The sequence below is a fragment of the Petromyzon marinus genome, chromosome 62, assembly GCF_048934315.1.
Source record: "Petromyzon marinus isolate PM22_M1 ecotype Great Lakes invasive population chromosome 62, UKy_Petmar_22M1.pri1.0, whole genome shotgun sequence".
Classification (NCBI taxonomy): domain Eukaryota; kingdom Metazoa; phylum Chordata; class Hyperoartia; order Petromyzontiformes; family Petromyzontidae; genus Petromyzon; species Petromyzon marinus.
Window position 1 is genome coordinate 5,195,000 of NC_133728.1, and position 22,866 is coordinate 5,217,865.

Sequence of the window (22,866 nt, forward strand, 5' to 3'; positions counted from 1 at the left end):
GACGACGACGATGATGATGATGATGATGATAAGCCACTTCGTTGAGCTATCGTTTGCGATGGCAAGGCCGCTTCTGAATAAGAGCTCCATAGCGCGGTGATCTTTGCCCGGTAGGTAAAATACACAAATCTAAATTTTTGTCGAATCTATTTTTTACATTTTCCTTTGCTTTGCACTCCTGTCGTGTTTGTTTGTTCGTATCGTTCGTTGATGCAACTCTCTGACCCCCTCCCCCCCGTGCCCCGACTTGACATCCGTGAGAAAGAAAAAAAAGCTTTATGGCTCAACATATTCCTCCTGCAGTATAAAAACGTATTCTGATTCTGCTTCTGACAAAGAAGCTATATCGCTCAGTAGGCCTTACCTGGTAAAGACAAATGTTCCTTGGGGTTTTTTGTTTAAATAGGCGCTCGCTAACGGCGTTTGGTGGTGTTGTTTGTGCCTACAGGAGGGGACCGCAGAGTTAGAGGCGGGGAGCGGCCGACGTCTTTGTATGACGGGGGGACTGGTTTCGCCACCGGCACCACCACCACCACCGCCACCACCATAAGACAAAGACAAAGCCTTAACGGACTGTTGGGGGCAAGCGCTTTTGGCGAGCGCCACCACCACCGCCACCACCGAAAGACAAATCCTTACCGGACTGTTGGGGGCAAGCCCTGTTGGCAAGCGCCACCACCACCGCCACCACCGAAAGACAAATCCTTACCGGACTGTTGGGGGCAAGCCCTGTTGGCAAGCGCCACCACCACCGCCACCACCGAAAGACAAATCCTTACCGGACTGTTGGGGGCAAGCGCTGTTGGCGAGCGCCACCACCACCGCCACCACCGAAAGACAAATCCTTACCGGACTGTTGGGGGCAAGCGCTTTTGGCGAGCGCCACCACCGCCACCGCCGTCACCGCCGTCACCGCCGGTCCCCACCCCCGCCATCGCCGCCGCCGCCGCCTTCGCCGTCCGCCACCTGCGGGGCCGGATGGCGTGGTGCTGGTGGTGCCGCTGCCCGTCGTCCCGCCCGCTGATACTGCTCCTGCTGGCGCTGGGCGTGGTGCAGCTGTGCGCTCTGCTGCTGCACGTGGGCGGCTACGGCCGGGCCCTGCGCGACGCCGTCGCCTCGGCGTTTGCCGGCTCCGACTACGACTACGACTACTCGCGCCGCGTCGATGTCTACGCCAACCTGAGCCGCCTGCTGCTGGCGCCGCGGGACGGTCCGGTGCCCCTGTGTCCCGAGCGGTCGCCGCTCCTCGGTGAGTTTTTTTTGTTGTTGTTGTTGTTCCGGGGGATGGATGGCGTGTCCCCCCCCCCCCCCCGCCCGGCGCCGGTCGGCTCCGGTCGATCTTGGTCGCGGCCTCGTCCGTGAGCCCTGACGGCAACGCACTGCCTAGGGAGTGCCTTAGTCTGACTCTGTGAGTCTCAGTCTTGTTTACAATGTGTATGGGTGCCTTAGTCTGACTCTGTGAGTCTCAGTCTTGTCTATGGCCCCTGACTGTCAGTACAACACCTAGGGAGTGCCTTAGTCTGACTCTGTGAGTCTCAGTCTTGTCTATGAACCCTGTCAGTACAACACCTAGGGAGTGCCTTAGTCTGCCTCTATGAGCCTCAGTCTTGTCTATGAACCCTGATTGTCAGTACAACACCTAGGGAGTGCCTTAGTCTGCCTCTGTGAGTCTCAGTCTTGTTTACAATGTGTATGGGTGCCTTAGTCTGACTCTGTGAGTCTCAGTCTTGTTTACAATGTGTATGGGTGCCTTAGTCTGCCTCTATGAGTCTCAGTCTTGTTTACAATGTGCATGGGTGCCTTAGTCTGACTCTGTGAGCCTTCGTCTTGTTTACAATGTGTATGGGTGCCTTAGTCTGACTCTGTGAGTCTCAGTCTTGTTTACAATGTGTATGGGTGTCTTAGTCTGCCTCTATGAGTCCCAGTCTTGTGTATGAACCCTGTCAGTACAACACCTAGGGAGTGCCTTAGTCTGCCTCTGTGAGTCTCAGTCTTGTTTACAATGTGTATGGGTGCCTTAGTCTGACTCTGTGAGTCTCAGTCTTGTTTACAATGTGCATGGGTGCCTTAGTCTGACTCTGTGAGTCTCAGTCTTGTTTACAATGTGTATGGGTGCCTTAGTCTGACTCTGTGAGTCTCAGTCTTGTTTACAATGTGTATGGGTGCCTTAGTCTGCCTCTGTGAGTCTCAGTCTTGTTTACAATGTGCATGGGTGCCTTAGTCTGACTCTGTGAGCCTTCGTCTTGTTTACAATGTGTATGGGTGCCTTAGTCTGACTCTGTGAGTCTCAGTCTTGTTTACAATGTGTATGGGTGTCTTAGTCTGCCTCTGAGTCCCAGTCTTGTCTATGAAACCTGTCAGTACAACACCTAGGGAGTGCCTTAGTCTGCCTCTGTGAGTCTCAGTCTTGTTTACAATGTGTATGGGTGCCTTAGTCTGACTCTGTGAGTCTCAGTCTTGTTTACAATGTGTATGGGTGCCTTAGTCTGACTCTATGAGTCTCAGTCTTGTTTACAATGTGTATGGGTGCCTTAGTCTGCCTCTATGAGTCTCAGTCTTCTTTACAATGTGTATGGGTGCCTTAGTCTGACTCTATGAGTCTCAGTCTTGTTTACAATGTGTATGGGTGCCTTAGTCTGCCTCTATGAGTCTCAGTCTTGTTTACAATGTGCATGGGTGCCTTAGTCTGACTCTGTGAGCCTTCGTCTTGTTTACAATGTGTATGGGTGCCTTAGTCTGACTCTGTGAGTCTCAGTCTTGTTTACAATGTGTATGGGTGTCTTAGTCTGCCTCTATGAGTCCCAGTCTTGTCTATGAACCCTGTCAGTACAACACCTAGGGAGTGCCTTAGTCTGCCTCTGTGAGTCTCAGTCTTGTTTACAATGTGTATGGGTGCCTTAGTCTGACTCTGTGAGCCTTCGTCTTGTTTACAATGTGTATGGGTGCCTTAGTCTGCCTCTGTGAGTCTCAGTCTTGTTTACAATGTGCATGGGTGCCTTAGTCTGCCTCTGTGAGTCTCAGTCTTGTTTACAATGTGCATGGGTGCCTTAGTCTGCCTCTGTGAGTCTCAGTCTTGTTTACAATGTGTATGGGTGCCTTAGTCTGACTCTGTGAGCCTTCGTCTTGTTTACAATGTGTATGGGTGCCTTAGTCTGACTCTATGAGTCTCAGTCTTGTTTACAATGTGTATGGGTGCCTTAGTCTGACTCTGTGAGCCTTCGTCTTGTTTACAATGTGTATGGGTGCCTTAGTCTGCCTCTATGAGTCTCAGTCTTGTCTATGAACCCTGTCAGTACAACACCTAGGGAGTGCCTTAGTCTGCCTCTATGAGTCTCAGTCTTGTCTATGAACCCTGACAGTACAACACCTAGCGGGTGCCTTAGTCTGCCTCTATGAGTCTCAGTCTTGTCTATGAACCCTGACTGTCAGTACAACACCTAGGGGGTACCTTAGTCTGCCTCTATGAGTCTCAGTCTTGTCTATGGCCCCTGACTGTCAGTACAACACTTAGCGGGTGCCTTAGTCTGCCTCTGAGTCTCAGTCTTGTCTATGAACCCTGACTGACAGTACAACACCTAGGGAGTGCCTTAGTCTGCCTCTATGAGTCTCAGTCTTGTCTATGAACCCTGTCAGTACAACACCTAGCGGGTGCCTTAGTCTGCCTCTATGAGTCTCAGTCTTGTCTATGGCCCCTGACTGTACAACACCTAGCGGGTGCCTTAGTCTGCCTCTATGAGTCTCAGTCTTGTCTATGAACCCTGTCTGTCAGTACAACACTTAGGGAGTGCCTTAGTCTGCCTCTATGAGTCTCAGTCTTGTCTATGAACCCTGACTGTCAGTACAACACCTAGGGAGTGCCTTAGTCTGCCTCTATGATTCTCAGTCTTGTCTATGAACCCTGTCAGTACAACACCTAGCGGGTGCCTTAGTCTGCCTCTATGAGTCTCAGTCTTGTCTATGAACCCTGTCTGACAGTACAACACCTAGGGAGTGCCTTAGTCTGCCTCTATGAGTCTCAGTCTTGTCTATAAGCCCTGACTGACAGTACAACACCTAGGGAGTACCTTAGTCTGCCTCTATGAGTCTCAGTCTTGTCTATGAGCCCTGTCTGTCAGTACAACACCTAGGGAGTGCCTTAGTCTGCCTCTATGAGTCTCATTCTTGTCTATGAACCCTGTCAGTACAACATCTAGGGAGTGCCTTAGTCTGCCTCTATGAGTCTCAGTCTTGTCTATGAACCCTGTCAGTACAACACCTAGCGGGTGCCTTAGTCTGCCTCTATGAGTCTCAGTCTTGTCTATGAACCCTGTCAGTACAACACCTAGCGGGTGCCTTAGTCTGCCTCTATGAGTCTCAGTCTTGTCTATGAACCCTGTCAGTACAACACCTAGCGGGTGCCTTAGTCTGCCTCTATGAGTCTCAGTCTTGTCTATGAACCCTGACTGTCAGTACAACACCTAGGGAGTGCCTTAGTCTGCCTCTATGAGTCTCAGTCTTGTCTATGGCCTCTGACTGTCAGTACAACACCTAGCGGGTGCCTTAGTCTGCCTCTGAGTCTCAGTCTTGTCTATGAACCCTGACTGTCAGTACAACACCTAGCGGGTGCCTTAGTCTGCCTCTATGAGTCTCAGTCTTGTCTATGGCCCCTGACTGTCAGTACAACACCTAGCGGGTGCCTTAGACTGCCTCTATGAGTCTCAGTCTTGTCTATGAACCCTGTCTGTCAGTACAACACCTAGGGAGTGCCTTAGTCTGCCTCTATGAGTCTCAGTCTTGTCTATGAACCATGACTGTCAGTACAACACCTAGGGAGTGCCTTAGTCTGCCTCTATGAGTCTCAGTCTTGTCTATGAACCCTGTCAGTACAACACCTAGCGGGTGCCTTAGTCTGCCTCTATGAGTCTCGGTCTTGTCTATGAACCCTGTCTGACAGTACAACACCTAGGGAGTGCCTTAGTCTGCCTCTATGAGTCTCAGTCTTGTCTATGGCCTCTGACTGTCAGTACAACACCTAGCGGGTGCCTTAGTCTGCCTCTATGAGTCTCAGTCTTGTCTATGAACCCTGACTGTCAGTACAACACCTAGGGAGTGCCTTAGTCTGCCGCTATGAGTCTCAGTCTTGTCTATGAACCCTGTCAGTACAACACCTTGGGAGTGCCTTAGTCTGCCTCTATGAGTCTCAGTCTTGTCTATGGCCCCTGACTGTCAGTACAACACCTAGCGGGTGCCTTAGTCTGCCTCTATGAGTCTCAGTCTTGTCTATGAACCCTGTTAGTACAACACCTAGCGGGTGCCTTAGTCTGCCACTGAGTCTCAGTCTTGTCTATGAACCCTGTCAGTACAACACCAACGGGTGCCTTAGTCTGCCTCTATGAGTCTCAGTCTTGTCTATGGCCCCTGACTGTCAGTACAACACCTAGGGAGTGCCTTAGTCTGCCTCTATGAGTCTCAGTCTTGTCTATGAACCCTGTCAGTACAACACCTAGCGGGTGCCTTAGTCTGCCTCTATGAGTCTCAGTCTTGTCTATGAACCCTGTCAGTACAACACCTAGGGAGTGCCTTAGTCTGCCTCTATGAGTCTCAGTCTTGTCTATGAACCCTGTCAGTACAACACCTAGGGAGTGCCTTAGTCTGCCTCTATGAGTCTCAGTCTTGTCTATGAACCCTGTCAGTACAACACCTAGCGGGTGCCTTAGTCTGCCTCTATGAGTCTCAGTCTTGTCTATGGCCCCTGACTGTCAGTACAACACCTAGCGGGTGCCTTAGTCTGCCTCTATGAGTCTCAGTCTTGTCTATGAACCCTGTTAGTACAACACCTAGCGGGTGCCTTAGTCTGCCTCTGAGTCTCAGTCTTGTCTATGAACCCTGTCAGTACAACACCTAGCGGGTGCCTTAGTCTGCCTCTATGAGTCTCAGTCTTGTCTATGAACCCCGTTAGTACAACACCTAGCGGGTGCCTTAGTCTGCCTCTATGAGTCTCAGTCTTGTCTATGGCCTCTGACTGTCAGTACAACACCTAGCGGGTGCCTTAGTCTGCCTCTATGAGTCTCAGTCTTGTCTATGGCCCCTGACTGTCAGTACAACACCTAGGGAGTGCCTTAGTCTGCCTCTATGAGTCTCAGTCTTGTCTATGAACCCTGTCAGTACAACACCTAGCGGGTGCCTTAGTCTGCCTCTATGAGTCTCAGTCTTGTCTATGAACCCTGTCAGTACAACACCTAGCGGGTGCCTTAGTCTGCCTCTATGAGTCTCAGTCTTGTCTATGGCCCCTGACTGTCAGTACAACACCTAGGGAGTGCCTTAGTCTGCCTCTATGAGTCTCAGTCTTGTCTATGGCCCCTGACTGTCTAGCGGGTGCCTTAGTCTGCCTCTATGAGTCTCAGTCTTGTCTATGGCCCCTGACTGTCAGTACAACACCTAGGGAGTGCCTTAGTCTGCCTCTATGAGTCTCAGTCTTGTCTATGAACCCTGACAGTACAACACCTAGAGAGTGCCTTAGTCTGCCTCTATGAGTCTCAGCCTTGTCTATGAACCCTGTCAGTACAACACCTAGGGAGTGCCTTAGTCTGCCTCTATGAGTCTCAGCCTTGTCTATGAACCCTGTCAGTACAACACCTAGGGAGTGCCTTAGTCTGGCTCTATGAGTCTCAGCCTTGTCTATGAACCCTGACAGTACAACGCCTAGAGAGTGCCTTAGTCTGCCTCTATGAGTCTCAGTCTTGTCTATGAACCCTGTCAGTACAACACCTAGGGAGTGCCTTAGTCTGCCTCTATGAGTCTCAGTCTTGTCTATGGCCCCTGACTGTCAGTACAACACCTAGCGGGTGCCTTAGTCTGCCTCTATGAGTCTCAGTCTTGTCTATGAACCCTGTTAGTACAACACCTAGCGGGTGCCTTAGTCTGCCTCTGAGTCTCAGTCTTGTCTATGAACCCTGTCAGTACAACACCTAACGGGTGCCTTAGTCTGCCTCTATGAGTCTCAGTCTTGTCTATGAACCCTGTTAGTACAACACCTAGCGGGTGCCTTAGTCTGCCTCTATGAGTCTCAGTCTTGTCTATGGCCCCTGACTGTCAGTACAACACCTAGCGGGTGCCTTAGTCTGCCTCTATGAGTCTCAGTCTTGTCTATGAACCCTGTTAGTACAACACCTAGCGGGTGCCTTAGTCTGCCTCTGAGTCTCAGTCTTGTCTATGAACCCTGTCAGTACAACACCTAGCGGGTGCCTTAGTCTGCCTCTATGAGTCTCAGTCTTGTCTATGAACCCTGTTAGTACAACACCTAGCGGGTGCCTTAGTCTGCCTCTATGAGTCTCAGTCTTGTCTATGGCCCCTGACTGTCAGTACAACACCTAGCGGGTGCCTTAGTCTGCCTCTATGAGTCTCAGTCTTGTCTATGAACCCTGTTAGTACAACACCTAGCGGGTGCCTTAGTCTGCCTCTGAGTCTCAGTCTTGTCTATGAACCCTGTCAGTACAACACCTAGCGGGTGCCTTAGTCTGCCTCTATGAGTCTCAGTCTTGTCTATGAACCCTGTTAGTACAACACCTAGCGGGTGCCTTAGTCTGCCTCTATGAGTCTCAGTCTTGTCTATGGCCCCTGACTGTCAGTACAACACCTAGGGAGTGCCTTAGTCTGCCTCTATGAGTCTCAGCCTTGTCTATGAACCCTGACAGTACAACACCTAGAGAGTGCCTTAGTCTGCCTCTATGAGTCTCAGTCTTGTCTATGAACCCTGTCAGTACAACACCTAGCGGGTGCCTTAGTCTGCCTCTATGAGTCTCAGTCTTGTCTATGAACCCTGTCAGTACAACACCTAGGGAGTGCCTTAGTCTGCCTCTATAAGTCCCAGTCTTGTCTATGAACCCTGACTGTCAGTACAACAGCTAGGGAGTGCCTTAGTCTGCCTCTATGAGTCCCAGTCTTGTCTATGAACCCTGACTGTCAGTACAACACCTAGGGAGTGCCTTAGTCTGCCTCTATGAGTCTCAGTCTTGTCTATGAACCCTGTCAGTACAACACCTAGGGAGTGCCTTAGTCTGCCTCTATGAGTCCCAGTCTTGTCTATGAACCTGACTGTCAGTACAACACCTAGCGGGTGCCTTAGTCTGCCTCTATGAGTCTCAGTCTTGTCTATGAACCCTGTCAGTACAACACCTAGCGGGTGCCTTAGTCTGACTCTGAGTCTCAGTCTTGTCTATGAACCCTGTCAGTACAACACCTAGGGAGTGCCTTAGTCTGCCTCTATGAGTCTCAGCCTTGTCTATGGCCCCTGACTGTCAGTACAACACCTAGGGGGTGCCTTAGTCTGCCTCTATGAGTCTCAGTCTTGTCTATGGCCCCTGACTGTCAGTACAACACCTAGGGGGTGCCTTAGTCTGCCTCTATGAGTCTCAGTCTTGTCTATGGCCTCTGACTGTCAGTACAACACCTAGCGGGTGCCTTAGTCTGCCTCTATGAGTCTCAGTCCTGTCTATGGCCCCTGACTGTCAGTACAACACCTAGGGAGTGCCTTAGTCTGCCTCTATGAGTCTCAGTCTTGTCTATGGCCCCTGACTGTCAGTACAACACCTAGGGAGTGCCTTAGTCTGCCTCTATGAGTCTCAGTCTTGTCTATGGCCCCTGACTGTCAGTACAACACCTAGGGGGTGCCTTAGTCTGCCTCTATGAGTCTCAGTCTTGTCTATGGCCCCTGACTGTCAGTACAACACCTAGCGGGTGCCTTAGTCTGCCTCTATGAGTCTCAGTCTTGTCTATAACCCCTGACTGTCAGTACAACACCTAGCGGGTGCCTTAGTCTGCCTCTATGAGTCTCAGTCTTGTCTATGGCCCCTGACTGTCAGTACAACACCTAGGGAGTGCCTTAGTCTGCCTCTATGAGTCTCAGTCTTGTCTATAACCCCTGACTGTCAGTACAACACCTAGGAAGTCCCTTAGTCTGCCTCTATGAGTCTCAGTCTTGTCTATGAACCCTGTCAGTACAACACCTAGCGGGTGCCTTAGTCTGCCGCTACAAACCCTCTTTTCCTTTCTACCCCAATCCCCCGCCCCCCGGCGCTCCCTCCGCAGTGGGGCCCATAGACATCGACTTTGAGAGGCACCAGCAGCTGAGCGAGATCGCTCGGCACAACCCGCTGGTGCGTGCCGGCGGCGTCTACTCCCCGCCCGACTGCCACGCGCGGCACCGCACCGCCGTGGTGGTGCCGCACCGCAACCGCGAGCACCACCTGCTCCACCTGCTCTACTACCTGCACCCCGTGCTGCAGCGGCAGCAGCTGCACTACACCATCTACGTCGTCCACCAGGTGAGTGTCGCCACGGTGGTGGAGGTGGTGAGGCTTGCAGGGTGTGTGTGTGTGTGTGTAGGTTGGTGAGGCTGGTAGGGTGTGTGTGTGTGTGTGTAGGTTGGTGAGGCTGGCAGGGTGTGTGTTTGTGTAGGTGAGTGAGGCTGGCAGGGTATGTGTGTGTAGGTGAGGCTGACAGTGTGTGTGTGTGTGTAGGTGAGGCTGACAGTGTGTGTGTGTGTAGGTGAGTGAGGCTGGCAGGGTATGTGTGTGTAGGTGAGGCTGACAGTGTGTGTGTGTGTAGGTGAGTGAGGCTGGCAGGGTATGTGTGTGTAGGTGAGGCTGACAGTGTGTGTGTGTGTAGGTGAGGCTGACAGTGTGTGTGTGTGTAGGTGAGGCTGGCAGGGTATGTGTGTGTAGGTGAGGCTGACAGTGTGTGTGTGTGTAGGTGAGGCTGACAGTGTGTGTGTGTGTAGGTGAGGCTGACAGTGTGTGTGTAGGTGAGGCTGGCAGGGTGTGTGTGTGTAGGTGAGGCTGGCAGGGTGTGTGTGTGTAGGTGAGGCTGACAGGGTGTGTGTGTGTAGGTGAGGCTGACAGTGTGTGTAGGTGAGGCTGACAGGGTGTGTGTAGGTGTGTAGGTGAGGCTGGCAGGGTGTGTGTGTGTAGGTGAGGCTGACAGGGTGTGTGTGTGTGTGTAGGTGAGACTGACAGTGTGTGTGTAGGTGAGGCTGGCAGGGTGTGTGTGTGTAGGTGAGGCTGACAGGGTGTGTGTGTAGGTGAGGCTGACAGGGTGTGTGTAGGTGAGGCTGACAGGGTGTGTGTGTGTGTGTACTTGGGGCTGGCAGGGTGTGTGTGTGTGGGTGAGGCTGGCAGGGTGTGTGTGTGTGGGTGAGGCTGACCGTGTGTGTGTGTGTAGGTGAGGCTGGCAGGGTGTGTGTTTGTGTGTAGGTGAGGCTGACCGTGTGTGTGTGTGGGTGAGGCTGGCAGGGTGTGTGTGTGTGTATGTGAGGCTGGCAGGGTGTGTGTGTGTGTAGGTGAGGTTGGCAGGGTGTGTGTGTGTGTAGGTGAGGCTGGCAGGGTGTGTGTGTGTGTGGGTGAGGCTGACAGGGTGTGTGTGTGTGTAGGTGAGGCTGACAGGGTGTGTGTGTGTGTGGGTGAGGCTGACAGGGTGTGTGTGTGTGTAGGTGAGGCTGGCAGGGTGTGTGTGTGTGTTGGTGAGGCTGACTGTGTGTGTGTGTAGGTGAGGCTGACTGTGTGTGTAGGTGAGGCTGACAGGGTGTGTGTAGGTGTGTAGGTGAGGCTGGCAGGGGTGTGTGTAGGTGAGGCTGACAGGGTGTGTGTGTGTGTGTAGGTGAGACTGACAGTGTGTGTGTGGGTGAGGCTGACCATGTGTGTGTGTGTAGGTGAGGCTGGCAGGGTGTGTGTGTGTGGGTGAGGCTGACAGGGTGTGTGTGTGTAGGTGAGGCTGGCAGGGTGTGTGTGTAGGTGAGGCTGACAGGGTGTGTGTGTGTGTAGGTGAGGCTGGCAGGGTGTGTGTGTGTGTAGGTGAGGCTGGTAGGGTGTGTGTTTAGGTGAGGCTGACAGTGTGTGTGTGTAGGTGAGGCTGACAGTGTGTGTGTGTGTATGGGTGAGGCTGACAGTGTGTGTGTGTGTAGGTGAGGCTGACAGTGTGTGTGTGTGTAGGTGAGGCTGACAGGGTGTGTGTGTGTGTGTGTAGGTGAGGCTGACAGTGTGTGTGTGTGTGTGTAGGTGAGGCTGACAGTGTGTGTGTAGGTGAGGCTGACAGTGTGTGTGTGTAGGTGAGGCTGACAGTGTGTGTGTGTGTATGGGTGAGGCTGACAGTGTGTGTGTGTGTAGGTGAGGCTGACAGTGTGTGTGTGTGTAGGTGAGGCTGACAGGGTGTGTGTGTGTAGGTGAGGCTGACAGGGTGTGTGTGTGTTTGTAGGTGAGGCTGACAGTGTGTGTGTGTGTGTGTAGGTGAGGCTGACAGGGTGTGTGTGTGTGGGTGAGGCTGACAGTGTGTGTGTGTGTGGGTGAGGCTGACAGTGTGTGTGTGTGTAGGTGAGGCTAGCGGGGTGTGTGTGTGTGGGTGAGGCTGACAGTGTGTGTGTGTGTGTGTAGGTGAGGCTGGCAGGGTGTGTGTGTGTGTAGGTGAGGCTGACAGTGTGTGTGTGTGTGTGGGTGAGGCTGACAGTGTGTGTGTGTGTAGGTGAGGCTGGCAGGGTGTGTGTGTGTGTAGGTGAGGCTGTCAGGGTGTGTGTGTGTGGGTGAGGCTGACAGGGTGTGTGTGTAGGTGAGGCTGACAGTGTGTGTGTGTGTGGGTGAGGCTGACAGTGTGTGTGTGTGTAGGTGAGGCTGGCAGGGTGTGTGTGTGTGTGTAGGTGAGGCTGACAGTGTGTGTGTGTGTAGGTGAGGCTGGCAGGGTGTGTGTGTGTGTGTAGGTGAGGCTGACAGTGGGTGTGTGTGTAGGTGAGGCTGACAGGGTGTGTGTGTGTAGGTGAGGCTAGCAGGGTGTGTAATGTAGTGGTTAGCAGTAATGCAGTGGTGGTTAGCGTTAGTGTGGTGGTGAGCGGCAGTGTAGTTGTGAGTGGCAGTGTAGTGGTGAGCGGCAGTGTAGTGGTGAGCGGCGGTGTAGTGGTGAGCGGCGGTGTAGTGGTGAGCGGCAGCGTGGTGGTGAGCGGGGCTGCAGCGCCAGCAGCTGCACTACGCCATCTGCGTGGTGCAGCAGGTGAGTGTCGCCAAGGTGGTGAGATGTTAACTACCTCGCCTGGTATACAGGCGAGGTAGTTAACGCCTGCTGCTGTATATTTGGAGTATTCCTCGTCTCCCTCTCTCTCTCTCTCTCTCCCCGTGGCCGCGTGGATTTTTCTCCGGGTTTCTTCGGTTCCTCCCCCCACATTTAGAATCTGCGTCACGCCCACAGGCCACATCGTCGGGCAGCTATCGCTCGCGATGGCCGGCGTCGCTCCTGTAAAAATAAAAAAAAAAGAGCCGTACATAGCCCAGTTGGAACCTCGCCCCGGCAAACAATAAATGAAAAGAACGTGTTTAACGGGGTGAACGTCTCACGCCAGACCCACCTGGCGGCCGGGAAGGAAGGGACGCTGCGTCTCCTGTCGGGGCTCGGCCTGGGCGTCCTGGGCGGCCGCCGTCGCCAGAGGCCTGGCGGCTGTGGCCACGGTGGCGGCCGCGGCGGCGGCTGTTGTTGTTGTTGTTGTTGTGGCCGGAGGTAGCGGGTGAGGCGGTGCGGAACAACGTCGCGTTGGGCTTTGAAGCAGGGCCTGCGGACGGAGCGTAGGAGACCAGTGGCCACTGTAACATCAACACCGTCACCAGCAACGTCCCCAACATCACCCTTGTCGAAGTTCATTCTCACCCCCCCTCCCCCAGCTCGCTCTGAGAGCAATGTAACATCAACACCATCACCGTCGTCAACATCAATGTCGTCAACATCATGGCCGTGGACGTTCATTCTCTCACCCTCCCCGGCTCGCTCTGAGAGTACCGTCACATCAACACCATCACCATCAACACCATCACCATCAACACCATCGTCAACAACATCATCACCATCACCGTCGTCAACATCAATATCGTCAACATCACGGTCGTGGACGTTCAATCTCTCACCCCCAGCTCGCTCTGAGAGTACCGTAACATCAACACCATCACCATCAACACCATCGTCAACAACACCATCATCAACAACGTCGTCAACATCAATATTGTCAACATGGTAGTGGACGTTCATTCTCTCACCCCCAGCTCGCTCTGAGAGTACCGTAACATCAACACCATCACCATCAACACCATCGTCAACAACACCATCATCAACAACGTCGTCAACATCAATATTGTCAACATGGTAGTGGACGTTCATTCTCTCACCCCCAGCTCGCTCTGAGAGTACCGTAACATCAACACCATCACCATCAACACCATCGTCAACAACACCATCATCAACAACGTCGTCAACATCAATATTGTCAACATGGTAGTGGACGTTCAATCTCTCACCCCCAGCTCGCTCTGAGAGTACCGTAACATCAACACCATCACCATCAACACCATCGTCAACAACACCATCATCAACAACGTCGTCAACATCAATGTCGTCAACATCATGGCCGTGTACGTTCATTCTCTCACCCCCAGCTCGCTCTGAGAGTATCGTAACAACACCATCACCATCAACACCATCACCAACAACACCATCATCAACAACGTCGTCAACATCAATATCGTCAACATGGTAGTGGACGTTCATTCTCTCCCTCCCTCCCTCCCCCACCCGTTTCTATAGGCCGGCAACGAGACGTTCAATCGCGCCAAGCTCATGAACGTGGGCTTCCGCGAGGCGATGGCCGACGACGAGTGGAGCTGCGTCTTCTACCACGATGTGGACCTGGTGCCCGAGAACGACCACAACGTCTACACGTGCGACAGCAACCCCAAGCACATGTCGGCCGCGATGGACAAGTTCAAGTACAGGTACGGGTGGGGTGGAGGGTGTGTGTGGGGGGGTGGGGGGAGGTTGGGGCAGGGAGGGGTTGGTGGACCACACGTGGAGGTCGTGCGCGTGTGCCGGTTGTTCGTTTTGGGATCCTCGTTCGCTCGCTCGCTCGTCTCCTGCTTCTCTCCCCTCTCATCTCACTCCCCTCCACGCACTCACCTACCTCCCCCTCTCATCTCACTCCACTCCCCTCTCATCTCACTCCACTCCCCTCTCATCTCACTCCACTCCCCTCTCATCTCACTCCACTCCCCTCCATGCTCTCTCCTACCTCCCCCTCTCATCTCACTCCACTCCCCTCCATGCTCTCTCCACTCCCCTCTCATCTCACTCCACTCCCCTCCACGCTCTCTCCTACCTCCCCCTCTCATCTCACTCCACTCCCCTCTCATCTCACTCTCCTGCCTCTCCCCTCTCATCTCACTCCACTCCCCTCCACACACTCTCCTAACTCTCCCCTCTCATCTCACTCCACTCCCCTCCACTCACTCTCCTAACTCTCCCCTCTCATCTCACTCCACTCCCCTCTCATCTCACTCTCCTAACTCTCCCCTCTCATCTCACTCCACTCCCCTCCACTCACTCTACTCCCTCTCCCCTCTCATCTCACTCCACTCCCCTCTCATGTCACTCCATTCCCCTCCACTCACTCTACTCCCTCTCCCCTCTCATCTCACTCCACTCCCCTCTCATGTCACTCCATTCCCCTCCACTCACTCTACTCCCTCTCCCCTCTCATCTCACTCCACTCCCCTCTCATCTCACTCTACTCCCCTCCACTCACTCTACTCCCTCTCCCCTCTCATGTCACTCCACTCCCCTCCACGCTCTCTCCTGCCTCTCCCCTCTCATCTCACTCCACTCCCCTCTCATCTCACTCTCCTACCTCTCCCCTCTCATCTCACTCCACTCCCCTCCCCACGCACTCTCCTACCTACCTCTCCCCTCTCATCACCCTCCACTTGGCTTCCGGTTGCTGAGTGAATACGTTTTACAAGGTCGCACACGTCAGACACAACCAAACTGCCAGCCGCAATCGAACCACGTTCGCTTGCTGACCTCGTCAACGAAGATAAACCATCATCACCATGCGAACTCGTGCGGTCATCCTCGCAGCGGCTTTCATGGCTGGCCTTCGAGCGAAGACGGTAGCCACCGCTTTCGGACGCGGCTTCTGCGGCCGTCTGGAACGCTCTTCCTCCTTCGGAAACCAACCGGGAGCCGTGCGCTTTTAAATCATCTAGATTGACAAGCTCACTTCCTTACGACTGATTTTAGTGTTTAGTTTGTTGTCCTTCCCCCGCCCGCACCTCCAGATAAGCATGATTGGCCACGTACGGTGCTAAAATAAGTTTCGCGTACGCACACACAATGTACGTTCGCCACAAATGAACGACAATGCCTCGCTAATCTCAACCCAAACTCCGGTGGTCATCCTCGCAGCCATCGAACAAAGACGGGTGGTGGTCAACGCATCGTCGCGCGGCGCTTTCAGAAGCGGCTTCTGCGGCCGTCTGGAACGCTCTTCCCTAATCCGATATTCGGCATCCGCTGGGAGCTCTGCGGCACTTTTAAAACCATCGTCGTCTAGATTGACGAACTCATTTCTTCAGAACAGATTTTCGCTTTCGGTTTGTCGTTCCTTTCACCCGCACGTCCGAAACATCTCGGTTGGCTACGTAGGTATGCGAAAGGTTCAGCATACGTGTGCATAGGGCACAGGTCCACCTTCAGAACAACTGTTCACAGTAGAACCTCGGAGACCGAACGCACCAGAACTCGAACAAATCGGGCTGTTCGAACGATGTTTCGAAAACATTTTTTTTGCCCCGGAAACCGAACGAAATTCGGAGGTCGAACGGGGCAATCGACCACTTGAAAGAACCTGTACGCGGCTGAGACGCGTGGTGGCAGGAGCGTGCATGTCGCTTGCCCAGACAAAGGGGACTCCCCTTCCAAACAATAACACCACCACCACCACCTCCTCCTCCTCCTCCTCACCACCAGCTTCCACTCGAGCCATCAACTCTCCTTACCGCAGGTAAAGTGAAGCTCAACGTTCATTTATTTCATTTAATTCCGTGTATTGATTCATTTATTTATTCAATTTATTGTTTCTTGGTTTTTTTTTTGTAATGATTTTATGCGTGTAATTACTGTAAACTTCGTGTAGAAATGCTTCATGATGAGAGATTTCTTGTGTCTGGAACCAATTAATGTCATTTACATTAATTCTTATGGGGAAAATTAATTCGGTGTTCGAACAAATCGGTGTTTCGAATTGCCTTCTGGAACGAATTAAGTTCCATCTCCGGGGTACCACTGTACAGTGAGGGAAAAAAGTATTTGATCCCCTGCGGATTTTGTACGTTTGCCCACTGACAAGGAAATGATCAGTCTATAATTTTAATGGTAGGTTTATTTGAACAGTGAGAGACAGAATAACAACAAGAAAATCCGGAAAAACGCATGTCAAAAATGTTATAAATTGATTTGCATTTTAATGATGGAAATAAGTATTTGACCCCCTCTCAATCAGAAAGATTTCTGGCTTCCAGGTGTCTTTTATACAGGTAACGAGCTGAGATTAGGAGCACACTCTTAAAGGGAGTGCTCCTAATCTCAGCTTGTTACCTGTATAAAAGACACCTGTCCACAGAAGCAATCAATCAATCAGATTCCAAACTCTCCACCATGGCCAAGACCAAAGAGCTCTCCAAGGATGTCAGGGACAAGATTGTAGACCTACACAAGGCTGGAATGGGCTACAAGACCATTGCCAAGCAGCTTGGTGAGAAGGTGACAACAGTTGGTGCGATTATTCGCAAATGGAAGAAACACAAAAGAACTGTCAATCTCCCTCGGCCTGGGGCTCCATGCAAGATCTCACCTCGTGGAGTTGCAATGATCATGAGAACGGTGAGGAATCAGCCCAGAACTACACGGGAGGATCTTGTCTATGATCTCAAGGCAGCTGGGACCATAGTCACCAAGAAAACAATTGGTAACACACTACGCCGTTAAAGACTGAAATCCTGCAGCGCCCGCAAGGTCCCCCTGCTCAAGAAAGCACATATACATGCCCGTCTGAAGTTTGCCAATGAACATCTGAATGATTCAGAGGACAACTGGGTGAAAGTGTTGTGGTCAGATGAGACCAAAATGGAGCTCTTTGGCATCAACTCAACTCGCCGTATTTGGAGGAGGAGGAATGCTGCCTATGACCCCAAGAACACCATCCCCACCGTCAAACATGGAGGTGGAAACATTATGCTTTGGGGGTGTTTTTCTGCTAAGGGGACAGGACAACTTCACCGCATCAAAGAGACGATGGATGGGGCCATGTACCGTCAAACCTTGGGTGAGAACCTCCTTCCCTCAGCCAGGGCATTGAAAATGGGTCGTGGATGGGTATTCCAGCATGACAATGACCCAAAACACACGGCCAAGGCAACAAAGGAGTGGCTCAAGAAGAAGCACATTAAGGTCCTGGAGTGGCCTAGCCAGTCTCCAGACCTTAATCCCATAGAAAATCTGTGGAGGGAGCTGAAGGTTCGAGTTGCCAAACGTCAGCCTCGAAACCTTAATGACTTGGAGAAGATCTGCAAAGAGGAGTGGGACAAAATCCCTCCTGAGATGTGTGCAAACCTGGTGGCCAACTACAAGAAACGTCTGACCTCTGTGATTGCCAACAAGGGTTTTGCCACCAAGTACTAAGTCATGTCTTGCAGAGGGGGTCAAATACTTATTTCCCTCATTAAAATGCAAATCAATTTACAACATTTTTGTAACGTGCGTTCTTCTGGATTTTTGTTGTTGTTATTCTGCCTCTCACTGTTCAAATAAACCTACCATAAAAAATTATAGACTGATCATTTCTTTGTCAGTGGGCTAACGTACAAAATCAGCAGGGGACCAAATACTTTTTCCCTCACTGTATGAGTCTTTGTGTGAGTCTATGAGTCTATGAGACTCTGTGTGAGTCTATGAGTCTCTGTGTGAGTCTATGGCTGCGTGAGTCTGAGTCTCTGTGTGAGTATATGGGTCTCTGTGTGAGTCTATAAGCCTCTGTGTGAGTCTATGAGTCTCTGTGTGAGTCTATGAGTCTCCGTGTGAGTCTATGAGTCTCCGTGTGAGTCTATGAGTCTCCGTGTGAGTCTATGGGTCTCTGTGTGAGTATATGGGTCTCTGTGTGAGTCTATAAGTCTCTGTGTGAGTCTATGGCTCACAGTGGGCTAACGTACAAAATCAGCAGGAGATCAATGACTTTTTCCCCCCCCCCTCCTTCACTGTACCTGCGCTTCTGCTGCCCTCTCCTGGATAAACCTTTACCCTGCGGCCACCTCCAGCCCGTGGCACCGTTGGTTCACACCTTACCTCCCCTTTAGCATCGCGCGCAGCCAAACGCGCTTGCTACTCGGGGGCGCGCGCCGCACCGCGCACTCTGGTGGCCGTGCCTTACGCTGAGAGTCGTTCCCCCCCTACTCTGAGCCAGCCAGAAATGGCGTTCGGGGGGAGAATGTGGGGCGAGGGATTGGGGGCGGCGGGGCCTGGATTGGGGTCGTCCTCGGATTGTAAATGTCGTGGCTTTGCTCTCCGGTGCACACCGCGGCCTGTGCTGTACTCGTGACAAATTGGGCACGTTGTGTTTACCCGACGAACCTTACCGATCGGCTGCGTCGGTTGTGTTTTCCGTTGTTTTAACGACGGATTTTTTTTTTTGCGCGATGTAACCCATCGTGCGTTATGGGGTATGGATGTGTTGCGTTTTAGTTTTGTATTTTTACGTGTATATTTTGTTGTTGTTATTACCAGGCTAAAAGGCTGTGTAGCTTATTTTTTTTCAGAAGCGACCCTCTGGCCATCGCTAATGATAGCTCAACGAAGTTGGCTTGTCGTCGTTGCCGCCGTTGTCGTCGTCGCCGCCGCGTGGAAATTTACGCGCGATGTCGATGCTGAAATGTGGAGGGAAATAACCGGAGGGCCCGGGGAAAAATCCACGCGGCCACGGGGAGAGAGAGAGAGAGAGACACCGCAAACTCCAAATATGTGTGTCGAGCCCACGGTCTCCTGTACACCAGGCGAGGTAGTTAACATCTCATAGCCACCGTGATGATGATGAGCGAGAGAGACACGCAGACTCCAAATATACAGCAGCAGGCGTCGTCAGGGTCAGGATCGAACCCACGACCTGTACACCAGGTGAGGTAGTTAACATCTCATAGTCACCGTAATGATGATGAGAGAGAGAGAGACACGCAAACTCCAAATATACTGCAGGCATCGTCAGGGTCGGGATAGAACCCACGACCTCCTGCACACCAGGCGAGGTAGTTAACATCTCATAGTCACCGTAATGATGATGAGAGAGAGGGAGACACGCAAACTCCAAATATACTGCAGGCATCGTCAGGGTCGGGATAGAACCCACGACCTCCTGTACACCAGGCGAGGTAGTTAACATCTCCTAGCCACCGTGATGATGAGAGAGAGAGACACGCAAACTCCAAATATACAGCAGGCGTCGTCAGGGTCGGGATTGAACCCACGACCTCCTGTACACCAGGAGAGGTAGTTAACATCTCCTAGCCACCGTGATGATGATGATGATGAGAGAGACACGCAAACTCCAAATATACAGCAGCAGGCGTCGTCAGGGTCGGGTCAAACCCACGACCTCCTGTACACCAGGCGAGCTAGTTAACATCTCCTAGCCACCGTGATGATGATGAGAGAGAGAGACACGCAAACTCCAAATATACAGCAGGCGTCGTCAGGGTCGGGATCGAACCCACGACCTCCTGTACACCAGGCGAGGTAGTTAACATCTCCTAGCCACCGTGATGTTGATGAGAGAGAGAGAGACACGCAAACTCCAAATATACTGCAGGCATCGTCAGGGTCGGGATAGAACCCACGACCTCCTGTACACCAGGCGAGCTAGTCAACATCTCCTAGCCACCGCCATCCAGAGGCGCAGCCGCTTGAGGCAGTACGGCAAGCGGGTTCCTGTCGGTTTCACGGCGGCCTCTGGGGGTGCATCAGACGGGGCCTAGCGCGTCCACCATAATTGACGCAGTTTGTTTTCACGCGTTGCCATGTTAATGACCAGATAAACCAAGCCACTCTTAACGTTGTTATTGACATGAAACGTGTTGAGTTGCTGTTTGTCTTTCTGTGCACTACTGGCAACGCAGCAGCATCAGAATCACGCGTTTTATATGCATGTATGTAGCATCCCGCGTGTTTACCGCGCGTGTGTGTGTGTGTGTGTCCCATGTGTTCCCCGTGTATCTTGTACGTTGAACTTCGCACCGTGCGTAGCCGACGGTGCTAATGTATGTGGGGGGGGGGGGGGGGGCGGGAGCGGGCAGTGGTGCAGCAATACTCGCTCACGGTCACCAGCAACACTCAGTGGCAGCGATTATCTGAACCGGTCCCGGGACCTGCTCCCCTAGGTCGACTCAACCTCAAATGAGTACCCGGTGCGGTGCGGAGCGGAGCAGATGTGTCGCTGCCGGGGAGACGAAGGCGACCGGGGCGTGGTGCTGGCCACCCACCCCCTCGTGCGCCTTGCCGGCCTTCACAGGTGCTTCAGGCTAACGGCGCTTGCCCCAGCGACCCGTCACGGCTGTACGGGGGGGGGGTGGGTGATCTTTGTCTTGTCTATAGTGCGGTGTTCCCGTGTGCTCCCGCGCAGACTGCCGTATCTGCGGTATTTTGGCGGCGTGTCTGCGCTGAGCCCCGAGCACTACCTCAAGATGAACGGATTCCCCAACACCTACTGGGGCTGGGGAGGGGAGGACGACGACATCGCCCACCGGTGAGACCACGCTCGCCCGCTAACCCGCCCGCTCGCTCCCCCGTCCGCTCGCCCGCCCGCTTGCCCGCTCGCTTGCCCTGTCATCTGCTGGGGGTGGGGAGGACAATGACATCGCTCACCGGTGAGACCACGCTCGCCCGCTCGCTTGCCCGCTCGCTCACCCGCCCACTCTCACTCGCGCTCCCTCTCACTCGCTATCCCTCTCACTCGCTCACCCGCCCACTCTCACTCGCTATCCCTCTCACTCGCGCTCCCTCTCACTCGCTCTGCCTCTCACTCGCTCTCCCTCTCACTCGCTCTCCCGGCCACTCTCACTCGCTCTTCCTCTCACTCGCTCTTCCGGCCACTCTCACTCGCTCTGCCTCTCACTCGCTCTCCCTCTCACTCGCTCTCCCGCCCACTCTCACTCGCTCTCCCATTCAGTCGCTCTCCCATTCACTCGCTCTCCCACTCACCCACTCTGCCTCTCACTTGCTCTCTCACCCACTCACTCACTCGCTCTCCCATCCACCCACTCACTTTATTGCCCGCTCACTTTCTCTCCCACCCACTCACTCGCTCTGCCTCTCACTCGCTCTCCCATTCACTCGCTGTCCCACCCGCCCGCTCGCCTGCCCGCCCGCCTGCTCGCCCTCCCCACTGCGTGTCTGCGTGCGGGCGAGTCGCCGGCCACGCTGAGCGGGAAGCGGTTTCCCTCCCCGGTCCCCCTCGCCCGCCCCCGCAGGGTGACCCTGGCCAAGATGAAGATCGTGAGGCCTCCAATGAGCGTCGCCCGCTACAAGATGGTCAAGCACCGTGGAGACCAGGGCAACGAGGAGAACCCGCACAGGTGCCACACAACCACAAAAACAACAACCACAACAACAACCACAACAACAACCACCACAACAACAACCACCAAAACAATCACCACAACAACAACAACAACAGTGCCTGCAACAACTATAGTGACAGCCACAACCACTGCTCCAACACCCCCCATTGCCCCACCCATCCACCCGCCTACTCGCAACAACCACAACAACCCAGAACCACAGCGACGAACCTAGCCCCACCCCCTACGCTCGACTCACGACCCCGCGACCCGTGACCCCTCCGTTGAACCCCGTGACCCCGCCCCACAGGTTCACGCTGCTGGCGCACACGCGACGCATGTGGAACGTGGACGGGATGAACACGCTGTCGTACCGCCTGCTGTCACGCGTGCGCTCACCGCTCTACACCAACATCACTGTCGACATCGGCAAGGAGAAGCAGTAGCCGGCGTCCGCCGCAACCATGGCGACAGCAACCCGAAGCGACCCGGAGCGATGGCGACTACCGCAAGAACGCGGCAACGGCGGCAGCCTGCGGTGACCGCCGGCCGGGAGGGACGTGGGGCACGGACGATTCCGGCAGGGTTTCAACCGTACCGGCCGGCAAAACCCTGCCGCTAAACCGCTGAGCTTAAACCACCGTGCGCGGCTAAAGCTGTGCTGCTGAACCGTAACCCCCGAAGCGTGAACTTGAGCCGTGCGTGTGCTGAGCCCTCTCCGTCAAACCACGGCACTCAACCCTGCCGCTAAACCCTATCGCTAAACCTCAGCCAATAAACCGACCGCTAAAACCTATCGCTAAACCGACCGCTAAACCCTACTGCTAAACCCTACTGCTAAACCCTACTGCTAAACCCTACTGCTAAACCCTACTGCTAAACCCCTACTGCTAAACCCCTACTGCTAAACCCTACCGCTAAACCCCTACTGCTAAACCCTACTGCTAAACCCTACTGCTAAACCCCTACTGCTAAACCCTACCGCTAAACCCTACCGCTAAACCCCTACCGCTAAACCCTACCACTAAACCCAATCACTAAACCTCATAGCTAAACCCTACCACTAAACCAAACCAGCCGCTAAACCCTACAGCGCAACTAGACTCTTGAGCCTTGCCCATATACCATACCGCTGAATCTTGGCACTAAGCCCTACAGCTAAACCACAACGCTATACCGAACTGCTAAACCATACCCCGAAACTCTACCCAATTAACCCGAACCCCTAACCGCACACTGCTAAAGCCTGCTTGTTAGACGACACTAAAATCGCGCCCACAAAACCGAGCGCTACGGGACCCCTCCCCTAAACCACAACTCTATATAAATCCTACTGCCAAACGAGAGAGAGGCGGAGAGGGAGACCGAGAGAGAGACCGAGAGAGAGGCAGAGAGGGAGACACGCACCGCAAACTCCGTGCACTAAGAGGAGGGA

The 22,866-nt window shown here is 53.4% G+C and overlaps 1 protein-coding gene and 1 long non-coding RNA gene across 2 annotated transcripts in view; both read left to right on the forward strand.

The window, feature by feature from the left end:
- The window catches only part of LOC142906287 (uncharacterized), an 85,748-nt gene that overhangs the window by 51,537 nt on the left and 11,345 nt on the right, over positions 1-22,866 (forward strand). The window lies entirely within an intron of this gene.
- B4GALT3 (beta-1,4-galactosyltransferase 3) lies at positions 503-22,325 on the forward strand. The gene is made up of 6 exons (XM_076053815.1): positions 503-1,249; positions 9,067-9,302; positions 13,585-13,772; positions 20,495-20,617; positions 21,342-21,446; positions 21,742-22,325. The coding sequence occupies exons 1-6, from the start codon at positions 979-981 to the stop codon at positions 21,875-21,877; spliced, it is 1,059 nt and encodes a 352-aa protein (XP_075909930.1). The 5' UTR covers positions 503-978; the 3' UTR covers positions 21,878-22,325.